The 21,960-nt window shown below is 36.2% G+C and overlaps 1 protein-coding gene across 1 annotated transcript in view; it reads left to right on the top strand.

The window, feature by feature from the left end:
• Positions 1–21,960, top strand: part of ROBO1 (roundabout guidance receptor 1) — a 322,025-nt gene that overhangs the window by 36,987 nt on the left and 263,078 nt on the right. Inside the window, exon 2 of the mRNA XM_082770400.1 lies at positions 6,107–6,433. Coding sequence (XP_082626526.1) covers positions 6,107–6,433 — 327 coding nt within the window. The remainder of the gene's footprint in view (positions 1–6,106; positions 6,434–21,960) is intronic.

The raw sequence follows: 21,960 nt of genomic DNA, 5'->3' as shown, positions 1-21,960 counted from the left end.
CAGCATTCTAGATACTGCCGTCTCACACTGCTTCAGTATCCACTAAAGTCAGATGAGATACGTATCTTGCTGGAGAGCAGAGCTGAGAGAAGGAAAAATAAAACCAAACGCTTTCTTACCTCAGGCAGTAGATGATGTTCCCAGTGTTTTATGCAAATGTCAGCCTCTTACGTAGCTCAATATAAATGTTATTAGTTTAAATTTATATTCTCGCTACACTTAATGAATAACCAGGTTAGGACTTATACATGCTAACTGCTGGACAAACCAGTAAACATGTATTTGTGTAATGATGGTTCACTGTAAAGCTATGTCTCTTGAAAATAAATAATCTGTCCAAAAGCAATTTTAAAGAGTTGCATTGAATTTGGGATTAAGAAACTAAACTATGATTCTTACAGTTGCCACTTTGAACTGAAAAACTGATCACTTCAGAGAGCTAGTCTCTCTTAGTATTTCCTGAGAAATGTAATTTTATGGAGTAAAACAGAGCTGTTGTTAGTATCTATGCAATGCAGTATGTGCTAATATTTTTTTTGTTCATACCAGATAGAATATTTAAATATCTATGAGGCTCCATCATCTTTTTAGAAGTCTTTTTGCCTAAAAACTTACGGCTTTTTTGACCTAGTCATTTGTGTCAGGATATATTGTAGAATAAGAAATAGAGGCAAACAATTTAAACCAATGTAATATATTCTTATTTTTCTCCCTTGTTTGTTTAGTTTATTACTATATTGCTATAATACTTCAGTTAGCTTCTCCTCAGTTGACTAAGACATTAGTATTGTGTAAATTGAATGTGGCTATACATGTGTTACATCTCGTACAAGAGCCAGGTACCAGATCAGTCTGAATTTGAGGCATTTTTTAATCTCTTCCTTTGGGGAAAGAGGCAGACATAGCTTAAAACTCGAGGTTGTCTGTGGTTAGTCTAGATTTTTTTGACTGTACACATACAGTAAATTACTGTCTTCTGACATCTCCTGATAGTGTTGTAACCAGGACAGAAATGTGATGTAATTCACGATGTATTAGCAGCATAAGATACTTCAAGGTTATCTTTCTAAGTGGAAAAATGTTTCATGGGTGCCTGCAGCTAAGTTTAAAAGGCACGGCCCATGATTCTTTCTTTTAAGATTTTATAAACACCTTGTATTTAAAGTCCAACATGTTTTATCCAGAAATATACCTCAGTAACAGAAATAACGAAAGATTAATTTATCATTTTGTGTCTTTGTAGGAACAAAAACTCCAATGCCACTTAAAGGAGAGACACACAAGTATTTCTTGACATAATGGTGTAAACTGGAGAAAGAAGTAGTAAAATAATAAAAAGTTATACTGATCCAAACTGAGTGCCTTGCTTATCTCTTTTTATGGTATCTGAATTATTGGAAAGAACTGGACCTATTCCCAGCTTAATATATGGAAGCATTGAACACATCTTAAAATGTACTTCCATAAACCTGTAGTCCTGGGTGGGTGTCAATCACATTCCAACTATTCATTTTTCTCCTTAGGATACAAATATTAGCTCACTTGTGCAAATGTAGCACCTCTGCTGTCTGCAATTTTTGGTTATAAAGGTAGCATCCTTTTATAGAATTTATGAAATTGTGCACAGCTTTGGCTGTGCAAAGTTATGGCAGGATTTAAGTAAAAAGAATATTTTTTTATCCTGAACTGGAAGTTGAGTACTCTGTTTTTAGAAATCAACAGCTGTTGTAACTAAAATTCTTCATAACTGTGCAAAGAACTACTTTGCGAGTCCAATGTGATGCAACTCTATTCTCACATTCGAGTGTTTTAGAAATACCGATTTAGTGTAGTCTTCACTCTTGTGCTTTCTGCCAAAGCAAAATTCAAAAGTGAAATTTCTCTTCCTAGTTGACAGTTCGGGGGAAATCTGAAGAAACAGGCACAGCATTACTTCATTAGTTATTCCATGCCTTTGGTTATGGCTGCAACATCTGTAAAGGAAGTTTCAAAATACTTGCTTTTTAAAATGAACTGCTCTTGCAGGCTGCAAAGCTCAGGAAATTGGATGTTCTATTGGGGCTGGACTAGGATACAAAGAGAAGAAATACTCTAAAAATAAGAGACAAATGGAGTTCTTTATTAACAGAAACTAAACCATCTTTTTCACTATCTCTGAGAATCTGATTTGTCCGATTTTTTTCCTTGAAAATTATCTGCTGTCTATGAGAACAAGTAAACCCAATGGGTTAGGTTAGTTTAATGGCTGTACACAGAAAAGCTACTTCATGGAAAATTATTTGATTCTTTTAGATATTTCTCCTGTGTGACATGATTCTCACTGTGTCATTGTGTGCTCTTGCAATATTATTTTAAGTCTGCTTCTTACCCGTATTTGGTTTGAGTCTTCTGTGTTCAGAAAAGATGAACTCAAACTGGAACTTACATGTAAGACAGGGAAATGGTGAGCAAATCTTACAAGAAGAAAACCGGAGGAGATTAGTTTGTTGATTTCTAACAGCTACAACAACATGAAATCCAGAAAGGTGGTTAAAAAATGAAAAACTTGCAATCTTACACTTGCAATCTGTAAGTGTGTCAGTGAATCTGAATTCAAGGGCAACTTGAGTACAGGAAGAGTAAGGTATGTACTCTTGGCTGCATTTAACTTGAGAATTAGAGAAAGATTTTTAACTGTTAGAGCAACAGAGATACCAAGTGTCTTTCTAATCAGTATAAACAAAACCACAGAAAAATTCCACCACTTTCTGAAAAATTAAGTTAAAAGTAGTGGAAATACTACTGGTAAAAATGGATCACTCATGTTCTTTTGAAGCATAATTATTTGCAGGAACCACCTAACACTGACTTTTTAAAACTGTAGTTTTGTTTGTTAGCATTTTATTAACATCTTGTATATCAGTTAGGACAGTAACTTAGTTCTTATGTTAAAACATTAAGCTCTTCAATAAAAGAATGGACTAGAGATCTAGTGTTCTAAAAACATGCGTTAAATGCTGTGTTTGTGAAACTGAAAATGAACGGGACCTCCTTCTTCCTCTCCCCCCAGGAGGTCAGTACCCATGATAGCAGCTTTCCTATTTAAATGACTATTCCATTCTATTTTCAATTATTCGTATATTATACCAACAGGAAGTTTTAAGGCAAGAAGAAACACAATTCTTGCCACTGCAAATTTAGCATTCATCTAATGCTATCTTTCTTTGAACCTTCATGTCTGTCTATTTCAGTGCTGGAATTCTTGTAAAAATAGTTGTGGCACAGTCCAAGAAACTGGAAACATGATTTCATATAACTGTTCTTTTAAGTAGCATCGTGAAATAATTAGTATGGCGTACTTTAATTGGTCGCATCCTGTTGAGTTTTTATGGAACACTTGAGTTAGAACGAAAGCACGGAACACAAGTTGGTTAGATCCTATAACACAGTGCTGTCATCTTTTGGGGGCTGGGAGGAGAAGCAGCTCTATATATCTAATGGCATATCCAGTGTATAATAGGTGTTTTGCTTCTATTTTTTTTTTTTTTTTTAAACCAAATATCCCTTCAGGATGGATTTTTGACAGGAAAATTACATGATTGGTGCCCACTGTAAGATTGGTGTTGATAATTGAAGCTGCTTATTCTCAATAAAGCATAAATGCAGCTTAAATAACTAGGCTAAAATGAAAGACTTTAAAATAAAAATAAAAACGTATAGATATGTGGGAAGATTATAACTTAGTTGTCAAGGCCATTATATCCCTGAGGCAGTTGTCACTAAATCTGTGGTTAATGCTCACTATGTGCCAGTCAACTAATCATAACTTTGTCCCTTTCCACTTTAAACAATTTTATGAAATTTTCTGGAGAAAGGTTGCTTTATGAAACACCAGATTAAATATACGTATAAAATAATTGACATTTCCATCATTTTAATTCCTCTGATGTTAAAGAAGTCTCAAAAGTATATGAGCATTCCTGGAGTTTTCTGAGAACTTGACCTTACGTAAGGACTTTGCCCCCTCAAGAATCTTGAGTCTGTTTTCAAGAAAATTTAGAGATCAGTCTTCGAACTTTTATTCGGTATGGTCATTTCAGTTAGTGTAAAGTGACTTGAATGTCAGTATGGAAGGTATGCATACAATATATCTGAAAATGGTATTTAATTTATTTGTGGTGTGAGCCTGGTTGATGGAAACAGCAGGCAGCTTAAAACTGTATTGCGTAATAGCTGGCTGGTAGAATCTGTGAAAACCTGCACTACATACACAAACCTGCACCACGTACTATTGCATATGCAAACGAAGACCCTTGTCCTATCATTATCTACCCAATTAAAGAATCCCTCTCCATCTTTTTTATAAGCCTCCTTTAAGTATGAAAGGCTTCAATGAGGTCAGCCTGTCCAGGAGCCTTCTCCTCCACAGGCTGCAAATCCCCAGCTCTCTGAGCCTTTCTTCATAGGTGCTCCAGCCCTCTGATCAACTTTGTGGCACTTTTCTAGACTTGCTTTAAAAGATCCACATCTTTCTTGTGCTGGCGGCTCCAGACTTGGATGCAGTACTCCAGGTGGGGCCTCACGAGGGCAGAGCAGAGGGGCACAATCACCTCCCTCTGCTGGCCACCCCTCTGTTGATGCAGCCCAGGATGCAGTTGGACTTCTGGGCTGCATGCATGCACTGCTGGCTCATGAGCCTTTTTGTCCACCAGAATCTCCAAGTCCTCAGCGTAGCTGCCCTCAATGAGTTCTTCTCCCAGTCTGTGTTCATGTCTGAGGTTGCAGCATCTTGTACTTGGACTTCTTGAACGTCATTAGGTTCACATGGGCCCACTTCTCCAGCCTGTCCAGGTCCCTTTGAATGGCATCTCCTTCTTCTTTGATATCAATTGCACCACACAGCTTGGTGTCATCTGCAAACTTGCTGAGGGTGTACTCAATCCTATCGATTGTGGGATTGTTTCTGTGTCTTTCCTTGTGAGGTATGTAAGAAATAAGTAATGGTATAAACAAAATAAGGCTCTTTATCCCTGTCTAGGCATTGTTACCTTGGAGAAAGATCAGAAACTGCTCATTTCAGTTATGAGGGAGTGGCTCATCACAAAAATTGTGAAACTAATTTTATACATGGCAAAGTTAAATATAAATAAAGAAATAAGGAAAATAGTAATTTAAAATTGAGTCAATTGAGATTTAGTTGAGTCAATTGAGATTTAAACCCACAAAAGTTTAGGTCACACCCTGTCCCCAATCCAGAGTTCTTGGGTTATCCAGTTTGTTGTCATATTATCCTGTATCGTATGTCTGTCCAGATTATCATAGTATTTCCAGGCTGCTCTGAGCTCACAGTTTGAATCAGGCTGACCTTGAGTGCCTTTCTAAAAGACCATCTTGTTTGCTTTTAACTCTTCTTTCACCCCCAGTGCTTTTGTCTTATGTTGGCTCAGAATTTCAGATTGGGTAATGTGTAGCCAAGACAGTTAAAAATATTTAATATAAAAAGTAGCTATAATTTTCCTGACACAAGAACTGTAGGAAGCACTTGGGCATTCCATGTATTTCTACATCTGTGGTACTGTTTAACAAGTCACTAAAAAGAGCTGGTAGTACAAGCAGAATAAAGCAACTTCGTGGGTACTGGAAAAGTTAGGCTTACTCCATAGGCTTTGCATGAATTGGTGGACTTCCTGAAAGGTTGAGTGAAGTTGATCATGACTTTGTGTTATAAATAAGAGCAGTACCGGTTTTGCCAGAGGTGGCCTGATGACTGCAGAGTATCTGTAGAATTGTTTTTCATAATTACATGTATACATATTCATGTATGTATAAATTTGCATCCATTTTTTTATTGATATATTCATGTGTATGATCTAGGAACATGGCAGTTTATTTCACTATTATAGATTGCATTTTGAAAAATGCTTTTGAATTTATTCACTTGGGAGAACCTTCCACACTATGAAATACAGTAAGGGGCTTTTTTTTTTTTTTTCCACTTAGAAATGCGTTAATAGCTATTCTTATTAAAATCCTGCACTATAGGGTAATGGTTAAGTAGTTGTATTGCAAAACTCTATGATTACCTGGCAGCGATCTAATAAGAAAACTTTGCATTTTTATGTTATAGGCTCCCGTCTTCGTCAAGAAGATTTCCCACCTCGAATTGTTGAACACCCTTCTGATTTAATTGTTTCAAAAGGAGAACCAGCAACTTTAAACTGTAAAGCTGAAGGAAGACCAACCCCAACCATTGAGTGGTATAAAGGTGGGGAAAGAGTGGAAACTGACAAGGATGACCCTCGTTCCCATCGGATGCTGCTGCCCAGCGGATCTTTATTTTTCTTACGCATAGTTCATGGGCGCAAGAGTAGGCCGGATGAGGGGGTCTATGTCTGCGTGGCAAGGAATTACCTTGGGGAGGCTGTAAGTCACAATGCATCGCTGGAAGTGGCAAGTAAGTGCTTTTTTTTTTTTTTTTTTTTTTTTTTTTTTTAACCCACTCTGCAGTAGCAGCCCCTTACTTTGATGTTATTCAAAGATTTAAAAAAAAAAAAAGAAAAAAAGTGGCCTGCCTCTGAATCATTAACATAGAAACAATGAATGAACTATATAGCTAGTCTTATTATATGCATATTAATGGAGTTAAGAAAATAGAAAGATGGAAGAGGTATCCTATCACTTTATAAATTAAGACATTTCTGTATGCTTGCACACATCTTCATGCTTGCATGGAATTATGATTATTAGATGTGCTTGTTAGATTTTGTATAATTAATTTCAACTTACAGATGGTTTTTCCTCTCCAAATATCCATGCAAAACACCACATGTAACAGGGGGCAAGGCAGCCAGGATTTTATCTACCAGGGTACATTCAGAATTGTTGCGCAAATAAACACTTAAAAAAAAAAAAAACACAACATATTTAGAAACACAAAATAATATAGTTTTGCTCTAAAAGAAGTGGTCTACAAATGATCTCTTTAGTTATAAGTATTTCGTCAGAGGAAAGAACAGTCAAGTGTGTTCATGTTACTTTGTATTCCTTATCTCTTCCTGTATGCTCTTTAAAGTCTCCTCATTTTAGAGGAAGAGAATGTACATCAAAAGGTTTTGAACATGCCCTATGAAAGGCCATGTGTAGGTCAAAAAATGTCGGTTTTGGGATAGTTAAGTATGAAAGGAAACCTTCCAATCCAGAAATTAGTTATCTATCTTAAGTTGCTTTCCTAGGCTTCCTGTGTAATCCATAGCGATTCATCTGTTTTTGTGTTGAAGAGCCAGTTCAGAACTGGGTCAATCACCTTCTGAAAGTAGTGATCTCTCTGATTAAACAATTCATATTAGGAGTCTAGTCAGAGCTGTCTGTCAACTTTTAGGCAAGCTAAGTAGATGCCGCTGTTGGTGTATGATTTATGAAAATCCAGCCCTTCTGATAAACCTTAACTCCCAGAGGAGGTGAAGGAAATGGGCTATAAAGTTGTCCGTTTGTTTGAGCCCTTTGCCTACCGTTGCCCACATTCAGAGAGTACTTCACAACGCTTCTACCAGAAGGATCTCCAGCATCACAAGTAACGCATTAAATGGATGTGATTAAGATCTATGACCATGTTGTTTCCTTGTTACTGCTTTAGCGATAAAAATAATTGGTACTTGGCTAATTGGAAGTATGTTTATCCAGCAAACGTATAACCTATTTAAACTATCTGTTGATCAGTTAAAAATGCTATATACAGTATGTTGTAGGTGTACATGTGTTTTACTGGGCCTCCATATTTAAGAGGTTCTGATTTTATCTGGGTGCTGTTATTTACTTTCTACCAGTGCTTGTTGCTTCTTAAATGAGTTTTAATGTTCTGTTCATGCAGCAGATCAGTGGCCACGCTTATTTCATATTCTGTGGTTTGCGATGTGCCAAGAAGTAATATCTGCAATACACATTGTGTTTCTGCATTGTCCATGAGGTAGACTTCAGTAGTTGATACATGATTGCACGTATGAATTCCACTGTTACTAGATGTGTATGTAAGCTCTGCCTTAAGTCATCTTCATGTGATTACAGTAAGAGTCTTACTGACAAGGTTTCCATACAGAATACTGATATGACAAGTATTTTTTTCTTTAAGAGGCTCTGCCTCTTAAAAGGCAAAAATAAAATGAGTATCTTTTCAAATGTGTGCCACCTAACAGTAGTATAATGTTAAATTGCTAGTCCAGTTCAAAAGTGCTCTCATTTTGAGGTCTAGTGTCAGAAAATACATACCAACACCATTGCAAGGGAAAGTAATTGCTCTCTATAGTTGGAAATAAGATTTGTAGGTTGGTAACAGTATAATAGTACGTGATTTTAGTTGTTTACCAGCAGATTATAGACAATGAATTTTAACTGAAAAGGTTATGATTTTAATGGAAAAGGTGATGTGGCACTGCAAAAGCACCAAAGCATTTTAGATAGCACAGAAGAGGTGAGGAACAAGAAGAGTTGCAGGTTGATGGAATAAATTTACATTAAATCCAAAATCTGTGGTTTATAGCTTTTATGCTGTCATCGTTATAAGATGTAGTTACATTCATAGTGGATTGTTACAAATCAGTAATCTGTTTTGATTAACTTCTCAGTACACCTGTTTTGAACATAACAGCATTTACAATTCTGTGCATGTAGTCATATACAATTGCAGTTTTAGAAATCCTTACGTTGTAGTTTACTCTGTAAACATTCAAAAATATGTTAGATTTACTTCCATTTACAAAATACAGAATATCATGTGGAGTAATCACTTGGTTGTGCTTTGCTGCAAGTTTAACCAAAAAACTTTTGTGAAACATAGGAAACAAATGTTTTGAGAGCTTAGCAGTTAAAGCAACTCCTGTCTTCGCCACTTTATATTTTATAATGTAATAGTGAATTTAGCATGACTTTTTTTTTTTTTTTCTATCACCTATTAGAGTAACAATTTCAATTAGGTTGATGGACATGTGGATTTGACTTCTGATTTAGGTCAATACTAAAAATTTTCGTGTCCATTACTCCTTTGTGAAGCTCATTTTCTAAGCAGTTCCAACACTCATCATTGAGACAGGCAATACATTCTCTATGTGGACTGTGTAATAAGGTAAATGTGTTCTTTAAATAGGATGCACGTTGATTCTGCAGTTATAAAGCAGGAAAAGTAGAGAGATCTCATACCAAAAACTAAGCAAATACAGAATATTAAAATCTGCTTTATCTCCTATAGTGAAGCAATGTATGTTTAAGGAACTCTTAAAAATAAATAAAATAAAAGCTTTAGATGTGATAGCCATATTGGAGAAGACACTAAAATCCCCAATAAATTGTAGTAATAAAGAAAAAAAAATCACACTGCTTTGTCCCTTTTCTATTCAGCAGAAATAGAAAAGTCACTTTCTTTGTTGACTTAACTGAGGTGTTCACATTACTTAATCCAAAGCACGCAGCATTTTTTTACACTGATGTATATCTCAGTCATGACACTATAGTCCTTAATAGTATTGAACAAGACTTAAATGCTGTCTATAATAATTAGAAAATCAAGTTAAGTAAGATTTTTTTAAAGAGTTTTCTTACTCACTTTCTGCCTCTTGTGGCCTTCGCAAAATGTTTGAAGATCCGGTGTATCTACTTATGGCATAATGAATTTGTTATATACTCTGTCATGTTTGGTGTTTTTTTTTTCAAGTTGAATTTCCTCCAGTTTCTGTGGTTATTTCCTTGAAGCTATCTCTGTACTAACTCCCAAAAATGCAAGATGATCCTGTATGATACAGTTGTATCTTTCTTATATCTACCCAACCAGTACTTGAACCCACGTGAACTGCTTTCTATTTGATTATATTACAGGGACTGTAGCTTTCCCTGATAGCCACCCGATATTTCAAGAATGAAAATTTCTCACACACTTTAGAGACATGTAAAACTATTCTAAGCTCCACAGCATGTGAAAAATCACTTTGTAATTTGATACTAAATGACATTTTATGTGTAATTTAGATGTGTAAGATCTTCATAAATGTAAGGATCTAAATTTGCATAAATATGAACTCAGCAAAAAGCTAAATTACAAGTCAAGTAAAGAGATGTAAGTCGTGTTTAGGTTAGGGATTTTTTTATAGTTGACTGGTTTCATCTTTATTTGAAATGTTACTCCCACATAATTTATGACATGGAGGCTCACTGTGTATGTTCAAACTTAATTTGCAGTAGAATGAAGCTTCAATATGGTAGCACAAAAAGGGTGTGTGATGGGATATTCAGATAACAGCCTGTCATCCTTTACAGACTTAGCCTGCTACAAGTCCGTTTGCCTCCCTCTTCTTGACTTCCTGAACTTGGCTCTTTGATCTCTGGAGACCTACTTAAATTAGCTGCCTGTTTTGTTTTTGAGGAATGTAACTGGTTTCAGATTACTACCTACAAGTGACACATTCTACAGTTATGAAAAGTCCTAACAAACCTCATAAAGGGCACGTCCCTGTCAAAATTAAACTAGGTAATTCTCCCTATAAATGTCACCTTTTACAGGTGGGAGCACAAAATGGAACTGTGCTTGAGACAATTTTGGCTATTACATAAACAAGAGGGAATCAAGTCATTTTTCACAGTAGAAAAGCCAAAGATGTTTTGGAAAGTGTGAAGTTGTACATCAGCAAAATGGAAGGTGACTGCAGGGGCTTCATATTCTTGAATCTTTCAGGATTGTATGATGAATGTATGTATATGATCAAAATCAAATTCAGTTATTGGCATGTGATAGCTTGTTTCTGTATTTATTTTTTCCTTTTATACTTTTCTTCCATTACTCCTTTTTGAGGAAAATGGTATCTGTGGATCACATAGATGTGTGTTATGTAGCATTATGTAGAAGCTTAGCTTCTACATAATATCAAGAGAGGCAACGATATTTGCGGGGGTATATTCATCATTCTTTTTCCACTCCAAAGTTTTTGAGGATCTTTTGAAAAGTCAAGTGCAAATGAAGTTTGTTTTGTTTGCTGCTCAGCAGCTTCTTCAACTCTTATTTTAAATTATTTTAAATCATGTTTCTCTGAGAGAAACTTCTTCCGCTTTTGCTGTGAGAGTTCTACAGTTTTATTGCAACACTTAAATCTTTTCTATTGATATATGGACTTGTGTCTCAAAAGTAATGCTTTTGCAAAAGTATTTGTAAAGTAAGTACACATGTATGTAACCTCTAACCTAAGTAGCGGCATGTTTTATGCTACATAAGCTGTTATTATCAATTTACACTGGATAATAGTCCAAATACTTTCTCCATTAGATCCTAGCAGAGTCCCAGTTTGTATATTTACTGTGCATTAAAAAAAAAAAAAAAAGTCACGAAATGTGACTCAACAGCTCTGTCTGCTCAATGATTCTAAAACAGTAGTATCCTTCTTTCCTTCTTGCAGTGAGAAGTCAAATCTCTTTTTTTTTTTTTCTTTTTTTTTTTTTTTTTTTCCCCAAAAAGGTCATATGTTCTTGTATGTTTGGCGTTAGGTAAAGTTATTGAATGCACCATCCATCACTGCAGACTTTGTTTCATGAGCTGTTATCTCTTGCTGGTAAACAAGTGACTTCTATATGCACATAGGCATTCAAATTAATGAAGATGGATTTCAATTGTAGTAGAATCTCATTAAGCTCTTCTCTCTTTTTTTTTTTTTTTTTACAGTGCTTCTTCACTGTAACATGCTACCTAAAATATGCTTCTGTGGGACAGTGATTCATCAAATTGATCCTTCAAAAATATTTAATTTCATTCTAAATTAAAAAGCAAATAGTAATAAACTGTCATAGCTTAATAAACTGTCAAAGAATGTTTCTGAAATTGTCTCATGCTCCTTTCAATTGAAAGGTATTTAAGTAGAAAGTTCTATTTACTTCCTTTGTTTTTCACTTCAGACAAAGAAGCTTCAGACAAAGGGAGGAGTATCTCAAAAAATTTGGTGAAGCTATGCTGTTGCTTACCACAAGTCATGGCATTAACAAAAGTTGCTTGAGGCATAGAAGGTTTCATAGCAGTAGTATTGCTAATGCTTATTAAAAGATGGTGGTAGAAAGTGGTAGATTTACCTTACTCCTACTATGCAGCTGTAACAAGAATTGAAAGCCTGGATTACTCTAAACTGCCTCTGAGTCATATTTTAACAAAAGATATAATGTCATTTAAAATGTGTTATCTGCACAACTAAGTCAAAATTGCATGTCAGTGTGCTACTCTTCATAATGTAGTTACCTCTACCCGAGGAAAACAAGAACAATTTTTTTGCCTACTCATAAAAGTTAGAAAAGAGAAAATGTCAATTTTCTCTGCCATTATAGTCAGTTGAAGAACACTGAGAGATTGAATATTAATGTAGTTTAAGTCCCCCACCTAATTTTTAAAGGCATGTGAACTCTTATTTTTACTCTTTGTTTATTCTGTTTCTTTCATTGACCTCCTGGTAATTGAAAGCATTTATTAGTGCTACTAGGAAATCGCACTAAATGTTATATCTAGGAAAACTGTTTTTCCTAATGAGACCTGAAAGTGAAGGAAAAGACATAGAAAAACTAAACTTATTTGAAACACCTTGTCATACTTCTAGATACTAGTGTGCGTTTGTATGCTATTTCCGTGTTTCTGTTTCTCTGTCTGTTAAGCATAGTAGTATTACAACCATGAAAGTTTGAGAAGTATGGTGGCTGTTCTTAGATTTAATTATAATTACTAGTATAATCATAGTTCAGTTAGAGAAATTAGTCTTCAATGAGCCTTCCACAGCTGTCCTGACACTCCTATCTGTCCTATTGCATGGTTTAAAGGTAAAATAGTGACATATTTAAATATATTCAATTGTGATTCAAATCGGAAACAAAAAATATTTCAGGAGATTATGAATTAAAATGAATTAAGTTGGTCTCCTTTACTGGGTGCAATTAGGACATAATTTTATGTTGTCTTCACATTGGACCATCCCAACGTGAAGCCAGTTGTGTCTCTGTGTTCATGCTCTTTGTGAACAGAAGTAGTCTTCATGCAAGCAATCCACAGAAGGCCCATATCAAGTTTCAGAGAAGGGGGCTGAATCTATCTAAAATGGTTTTACTTGAGGAAACCAAGATATGAAATCCATTGCTTCCCACTGAATTAGACCATTTCCTCTTCTTTCATAGTGAGAGTTTAGAGGGGAGTTAAGAGTTAAGACCAGGGAATTTGGCACGATTCTTTCACATATAGCTTTATCACCACTTTAACATAATCTTCAGCATACATTATGTAACCGTTAGAGTTCTAATATAGCATTGGTGTACTTTTAAAGTGATTCAGAAGGAGTAAGTATGGCATAGTCAGTGCAGGTGTCTTACTGTTAAAACCACTTTAAGTTCCTTTGAATTCCCATAAACAGAGATAACCATCCTGTGAAGAGGATGGTTTCATCAGCATAATCATTAATCAACGTTGATAAAGTGGAGTATTCCCTGTTGCTCTGAAATTCCTTTGGCGGAAAAAGAAAAGGTTGCTACAGAATCTGAAGATCAGCAATGACTTATCTGTGCTTTGTTTTCCTGTGTTATACAGAATATGAGCTGTTCAATTAGCTGGAAAATTTTCTCATTTCCCATTAATTTTAGGCAAGATAGGGTCTCCCTGATTTAATGCTAGCATTATTAGCTGAAAGTAATGCAATAGTGTCGAAATTAAAACCACTTAATTTTTATAAATGTTCTGTGTTTTAAATGATCCCAAATGTGCTGACACTGCTGTTTTAAAAGAATCAAGCAAACAATGGGTTACTAGCTTTTCAATTGCAAGACAATGAACAAAATATTTTGGAAGCATATCAGAATTTCCATAATTTGAGACACCCATGGCCTGAGAGAAAATTATGCCCTTTTTTAACCAAACCATCTTTTTTTTTCTCATTTTTGTTTATTTGCATGATTAACATATCTACTATACAAATGTCTGTATTGGATAATGCTGGTATATTTTCTATGCTTCCAACAGCTGCTTCACTTCCTATATTTTCATGTATCTTACCAAAAACTTAAGATTTTTGTTCTTAAAATCTATGCTAAAATGATTTTAATGACTTGATATATTTGTATGCTGTTTTACAATTTGTACCTCACAAAAAAAAAAAATGAAAAAATACCCCCAGCTTTTATTGGCTACATTTCAGCATTTCTTATGGTATTTACTGCTAGTTTTGGAATGGACTTTCTTACTCTGTCCTGGGGAGGGGAGGCTTCCAAGCTTGTCATATAGGATTTTTGCTATTAAAGCTGTAGTCCATACCATCAATTCATTAAGCAACACATTAACTCAGCTTTAGCTCATGACCATTTTGTTTGCTTTGCATTGTCTGTGCAGTGGGCCAATAGGCACATGCAGTGGTGCAGGCTACAGCTTCCATTTAGTGCTTGATAAAAGTAGAAGAAATCATACATAGTTATCAATACTTTGACTATATACAGCAATTCAAACCACAGTTCTAGAAATGTTAATGTATTTAAAATTGTTTCCGTTCCAGTGATAATAGACATAGTTTGTGTGTGCAAGCTGTGCATAAATTAATACTCCTATGGCTTTATAGGTTGCTTCCATGCCAATTGTTTGAGATTGAATCTGTTACGTGGGATCCAAAACAAACACTTGTAGAGTGAAGATAGCTCAGATCTAGTTGGAACTGCCTGGAACTCCCATGGCAATACGTCTATTCATGCCATGACAAAAGCAGGCCTTTGTTTTTCCTTTCAGTGTGTGGGTTCCTCCTGACTTGCAGCAACATTGAGTGTGCTGCAGGCAAAGGACAGTGTAACCCTGGGAGGAGGGCCTACCATCAGGTTGTAGGCTACCAAACCTATAGGTTGGTTTGAAAGCAGGCTGGTTACAGAGGGCCCTGCTAGGAAGAGCCGACTTCCTGCACTCATATGCTACATGGAGTACTTTGCAAGATGTATTGAAAGCTATGTATGTCAATTGTGCTGTTTATGGTGTTTATGATTTTATTTGGGAAAGTCTTGTGTAAGTTGTGGATGATCTTGTGTTTTTATTTTTTTTTTGTTGTTTTATTTATTTATTTATTTATTTTAGTTTTTCATTTATAGTTCTGTTCAGGACTAGTTTCTTCAGGCCATAGTCCACCCTTGGGTCATGGGGGAGAGAACAAAAAGAATGGTTACATTTTTTTGATATTACTTGGTGAATTTTTGATGATTCAGTCTTGTCAATACTCACAAAATAAAAGAATAAAATAAGGGATGTTCCTTACCAGAGTAATTGGATGTTCATGCTGAACAGCAAGTTCAATTTATGTATTGAGGAATAAAACAGGATACAGTTGTTTTGTTTTGTTTTGTTTTAAAAAAAAGCTTGACTGAGCTTACCTTTATCTTGACAAAGCTCTTGATAGGTTATAATACTGTGACTGTACCAATTATTTTTAAGCAGATGAGTAATTTAAGATATTATGGTGACCATGATGGGATGGATGATCAAATACAGTGTTTTGTAGCCTTGCCAGAAATTGCTGTGCATTGCAGCAAATCCATAGATCAAAGAATGTAGTGGCAGTCTTTCCGTAGGATGGGTAGAAGATTACCTGAAACCTCAAAGCAAAACTGGAGAAGTCAGTTCTTACAAATGTAAGATATGCCTTGCAGTAGACTCATCAGTCATTAGCGTGAGTGAAAAAAATAAATGGTGGGGCTTAAAGGGCTCTAACTTTTCAAGCATGAACCTGAGACAGATGTGTAAGTCACCTTCCTGAATCTAATCAACATAGTTGAACAACTAAAGCTGTTCTTAGATCTGTTGCTGTTCAGCAGCATGTGGAAAACAATTCAGATTAACATCGACTAGAAGCATCAATAACGGGAGTCATCTGAGTTATATAAAGAAGGAAGCAGAGGCCTTAGTCCCATGGCCTGTTTTCAGTCTCTGCTGCAGACTCCTCTCCCAAAGCGCTCAGTGAGATGCCCCTTGACAGGTCCCAAACCCTTACACTCCATGGGCCATGAAAAATGGCACCTGAAGCAAAGTTTGATGGAGCTTTGTGCTGGAGATTATCAAATGGGTTGGGATCGCTGTCTGTCTTCTCAGTTTTTGTCTGGTTGGTGAGCCTCTGCTGTTCCAAGGGGATTTTGATGTGCCCTTTTCAACTAATAGTTATCTAATTCCTTTTCTTTGCCAGTTTCTGCTTTAAACTCTGACTGTTTTTTTTTTTTTTTTTACCCATGCAAAGTCACCTTGGTATAACTAAATGAAGATGATCATTTGTCTTTTTATTAGTATTTACATTTCCTAGATGATAATACAGTCAAAGTATAAAGTCAGGCAAACACAATGCTGTCTAGTAATATTCATACATTGCTTGTTTGGATGCTTTTTTTCTAATCCTGCATATTTTCCTGAAGTACTGAAACACCTGCTCCTGAGCTAAATTTGAAGAAAAATTTGCATTGTGTCAATACCCGTTAGTGTATGAACATAGAACCTTTGCCAAATACTTCATATGGATGAGATTTCATTGTTGTTATTATTTTGAATCATCATCCTCCAGGAAACAAAGGTATCAGCTGTATTTAAAATTTTGATGAAATTATTTTTTTTTTTTACTGCCAGCACACTCAAAGCTTTCTTAAAAATCAGGCTGCTGACAAAGATGGATTTGCATCTTTGTGTCTGTGAGCTGTTTTGATGAGAACTGTCTGAGTTGGATCCTGTATGTAAATTGATTTCAGCTGATTGCTTTGAATTTGAAAGAAATTTAATTTGAAGACTGCCCTATTCTACTCCCTGTGGTAGTGGATGGCTCTCTACGTCATCTGTTAAGCAGTGCATAGTCAGCATATGGCTGTTCCTCTTCTATTTAAACTGTTTTCTCCCGAGAAGGAGAAATTCCCTTCAGACCAGACAGACATCTGCTGACTCTCTCTTACTAGCAAAGCAACTGAAAAGATATCTTTCCTGTGATTAAAAGAAATACGTCTGGAGGCGCTTACTTTTTGTTCAATTAATCAAAGATTAAACACATGTGGACTCTCGAAACTGAGCTTCTTTGTGTTTCTATGCTATCAAATTTGATTGGAGGGGAGCAGTTCACCAGATCTGTCTTGACTGAAATTTAATATTTTACCTACTTGGATCCTATGATTCAGTTCTAAATCCTCATAACAAAGTGGAAAAAACACTGTGTTAAATTCATTTTCTAACCCACGCTCTTAAAAAAAAAAAAAAAAAAAAAAAATGCCATGTCTTAAGGATATATGTGATTATACTGTTTTATACACAGTTACCATTTTGGTTTCTGTAACCATTTCCAGATGTAAGGGCATTTTTGGTTACTTCTGTTCCTCAGCTCTTCCAAGTAAAGAGTTTAGTGGCAGAAACTGTTCTAAGTCTGGTATTCAGCTCGGTACCTTATCCTTACTTAACAATTATACCACAGATAGAGTGTATAGAAACTTAAAAGCTTGCAGGTTTTCATCTGTCGTCAAAAAATGACTCTTTTTCATTCTAAAGTATATAGATTATGTAGACTAAAAATGCCACAAGAGTAAGATGGCAATAATTAAGTGGATTCCTTGAATACCTTGCTGCCCTTAAATTTTTCATTGGATACTAGTGAGTCTGCCTCATAGACATCTTTATCTGAAGATAATTTGTTTGGCTCCAGTTTTATTAGTGGAATTAGTTCTTCAGTGCAGTCTGTAGTGAGGTTCTAAAGCAGGAACGGCTCCACTGATAATGTAACTTTTCTAAGATAGTTTATAAAAATGTGTCTTTTTCTGGACTGTTCTTTATAACTACTATGTTTTTGGTTAATTAGCTAAATTTGCTTCAAAATATCTACGTACCACTTTCTGAGTAAACATGAATTGAAATACATTGGAAAGGACTGTCCTTTGATAAATAGGCAACCAGCAACTTTTTGGACAAGTTATGTCATATGATGGCAAAGTCTCCTAACAAAGTAAGATATACTGTAAGTATATTAATAATAATTAAAGAAGCAGACAATGAAATAAACAAAACTGTCATCATGGAATTTGTACTAAAATAAAAATAATCAAAATCTCCATGGTATGTACCTTTATTCATTAATAATGGGCTGAACCAGTCCAGTGATGTTGATAAAAGGTGGAAGGATAGGCTCTGCAAGTTGTTTCAGCATTTTAAAAGTGAACTTTTTTTTCAACTTGAAAAATATAGCAACCATTTTGGGTTTAAAGTAAAATCATAGTGTAATTTTAGTAAACTTCCCTACACAGAAAAAAGAGAATCAATGCATATATTTTTAATTGGGTATCTTTCTATTGCTTTGTGATTTATTTTTTTTTATGACTTTTTAAAGCATTTTATAAGTGTTTATATATGCTTGTACTTGGGTAGTAATGAGGTCATACTATTGCTGTTCTGTAAATAAAAAATCTGAGGCAGGAAGAAATCAAATACCAGTCTCGGAAGGTCACAAAGATGTCTGTCAATTGTGGGGAGATGTGGGGACTTGCTGTTGCATTTCCTGCTCAAAAGACCGCTCTTCATCACTAGGCTTTAAAGATTATTTGAAATGTTTCATAGCTATTTTTAGCACTAATTGCAAATAACTTTCAAAGTCCTTCGAAATGTTCCACAATTATCTCTTTTGGGTGGTGCTGGGATATAAATTTAGTTCTCTAACTTGTAATTTTCAGTTTTCCTTCTATGGATTTATTTCTCTAGACCCTAGATTGCTGGTTCCTTATGGTTATGGGGCACTTTTTTTTCCTGCCAGCTGCTCATGGATCAGATGAATATATCAAGATGATTGTATATTTAACCCTCCGTTGTCCACAGTGGGAAGGCTGCAAAAGGGAGAGCTTAATAATACCTAGCTGCTACAAAATGAACTAGTGAGCTTGGTACAGAAATGCTTGTTTTCATAACTTCATTTTAATGTTTTCCTTCTGGACTTGGGACTGCTCTTGCAGAAACAGATTGGTGTGGATTTTAATTTCACATATGTGCAAGAAGAACTTTTAAGGGTCAAATGTAGACCCTTTGCTTTAATACACAGTGGATGGGAAGAAGGGGACTTATTGTCCAGGCCAGGAACATCCAGCCCAGATCACTGCTCCAGGATTACGACCTCTGTTAGGAGAGACTGTAGGTCCTGTACAGGAATGATGCTGTCTTCCTCTCACCTTGCTTGGAGGGGTGGTTGGAGTACTAGTTCACTCTTGGTCTGCCCTAAGCAGACCTAGTAAAGCTACTTCTGAAAAGCCTGCTATAAAAGGTGGGTTGACTTTGGAGCCTGGTGTAGTTGTGGAAGTCACTGTGGCAGGAGTCTATCCCTGTGGTTTAGCCCAGTCTGGGGCAAATCCTGTGAATGACCCAGCCTGCTTGCCAAGCTTGGCTTGGCTTAATTTTGTGCTGGCTGCTCTCTGGATAAGCAACTGGACAAGGTGGGAAAGTGCTGAAACTGTTCCACTTCCTTTTTCAGCTTGTTTGGATGGCCATCACACTGCCCTATTACCCTTCCCCACCTTTTACTTCTCCTCACTCCATTTTCTTTCTTTCCTGCTCTCCTGTGGGCTAAGCAAATTGTTTTGCACAGTACAGTCAGTCTGTACTGTGCAAGTCTTTCTTTTGTGCAGTCTTTCTCCAGGCCATTGTGGGAGTCAAGTACACTGTCTTGCGGGGCTGGATTCAGCCTTTGGGCTGTCAATTAGTTTTCCCTCTTCTAGAGGGAGACTCACAACTCATACATATTTCTGCTGTATGTCATGGAATAGATGCAGAGCTTCAAAGTTAAGAGGATAGACGATGGGAGCAGTAATTAGCAGCCACAGTCCCTGGGTTTGCTTTTTCAGTATGCTGTCATCATTTAAACATTTTGTTGCTGGAAAGAAGAAAGCAAGTTTAATCTCTTCCTGACTTCAATTATGGCAAAGAAGAAACTTGATTTAAACCAGTGTTTACGAGAGATTAGATGAGCATGAGGGGAGGTTGCCCATCGGAAAGCAGTATAAACTAATGGTGGAAAAACAGATTACTTTTCTTTGAATTATCTGACTATGGCTTGTAGAAGGAAACAAGAACTGAGCATTTTCCTCTTCGCATGCACACACAAAGAAGCAGAAACAATAAATACACTTGGAGTTACTAAAGTAGAGGTACATAGATTGGATTTACACAGTAATCATTAGTCACAACTTGCAAGATTTGCAGGTATGACTGAAGTTGGCAGATAAATAGCAGTAAGGTAGAATCCACCTTCCATATTTGAACTGAATGGCTTGGTAAGTATATTTTATTGTATTCAAATGCCACATTACATGGCACCAAAAGATACGTTGTTTTCATAACTTTATCATAAGTTTATGGGACAATATTCTGGAACAGAATGATGTTGAGAAAGATCCGTATTCATGCTAGACAGCCAAGATTTTTCCAAGTTATACTGGAAAATATGAGCAGGGAGGTGAGGAAAAGGTGAATCAGTGTGACTGTTACTATACTGCATCTACACACACACAGGTCATTGAAAATTTGGAGTGGTTTCAGAGAAACTGCACAGATAATTCCAAATTTGAAAAGCTTGATACATGTGAGACTTCTGCTCAACCTAGTATAGTTTTATCAAAGCAAATATAAAGATGCAACTTGATTAGAGGTTAAAGATACTTGTACTATGAAGGTGTTATATGAAAGTAGATAGAGAGGTTCTGTCTCAGAAGTTACATATGTGCATTATTACCCTGATTACAGTTAAAGCCCTGAAGAAAATCTGAGCAGTTTTGTGCCTATGAAGTAAATCAGTAGGTAAAACGTACTGCAAATTCTGATGCACGTGAACTTTCATATTGCTCTGGGAGCCTCAAGCAACACTGAAGTTTACTTCATTACTCCACTTATTCTTCAGTTAAGCACACAGTAAAGCATGTTACAGGAGGAAAAAGTAAGTATGCAGTTTGCTGTTCAGACTGTTTCTGCTTCCTAAGTAACATTTGTGTTGTGAGGAGATGCATGTTTATTCAAATAGTACACAAATTAGTGAATCCAAGAGAAGGAGAAAGGGCAGATGAGAACTGCAGTTGAAACTTCAGAAGCACAATTTGTCAGAAAACCGTAGTACTTAATTGGCTTTTTTCCCTCTAGGAAAGGTAGACCCCTTGGGTCATGTTTTAATGAAATCAGGAGATAATTGTTTTTAGTTGATTTTTTCTCCATGTTTTCTTGAAGCATTCTTATATCGGAAGTGAGCTGATGATAAGGAAGATGGGACAGGGCCCTATGCAGTATCTTCATTCTCACTGTTAAAGAGGATAACAGAAAGTTCGAATTGATGTGGTGTGTATTGGAAAACATTAACTGTTCACCAGACTTTAATTACTGTCTCTGCTTGTAATTCATTTCGATGGCATCTTGTAAATCTGTAGACCACCAAAAGAGCAGGAAACAGACAGAAGTAGCTGGTTACAGTACAGCCTTGCTTAGCAGATTTCATGCAAAAGCACGTGTGTTTTGATGCGTGCACAGTACAGGAAAAGTAAATCTCTCTTTCTTCAGCCACCTCTGCCTATGGTCAGAGGTGCTATCTGCTAGGTCCAATCTGCTAGCTGAACCTTTGTAGGAAAATGAAGCTTTCTCTGCCCAGAGAGTCCCTCAGGGGGACTCATGCCTCCTCCCTTACCTACCTCCCCCTCATGCCCCATCCCTGCATGTTGTTTTCTCAGACTCCTTCAAAGTGTAGTTGTCTTCTGGCCTGAAGATCTTATTTCTTCTATCTGCAGTCTTTTATTCTGCATCTTAGGCCTTTAATAGTCTTCAGAGTGTACAAGTTGGACTTGGGCAGCCTTGTAGCTGCAGTGTTGGAGCTCGCGTGGTTTCCTGAGAGGCACAGCAAACCAAGAAAACTGTTGTCAGCAGATCTAAGCTAGGTCAAATTTTGTCCATCTACTACTTCTAAAGATTTTCTTTGTAAACTGTGT

This window comes from Aythya marila (genome assembly GCF_965140915.1).
Source record: "Aythya marila genome assembly, chromosome: 1".
NCBI lineage: Eukaryota > Metazoa > Chordata > Aves > Anseriformes > Anatidae > Aythya > Aythya marila.
This window is presented reverse-complemented; position numbering and strand designations above follow the sequence as displayed.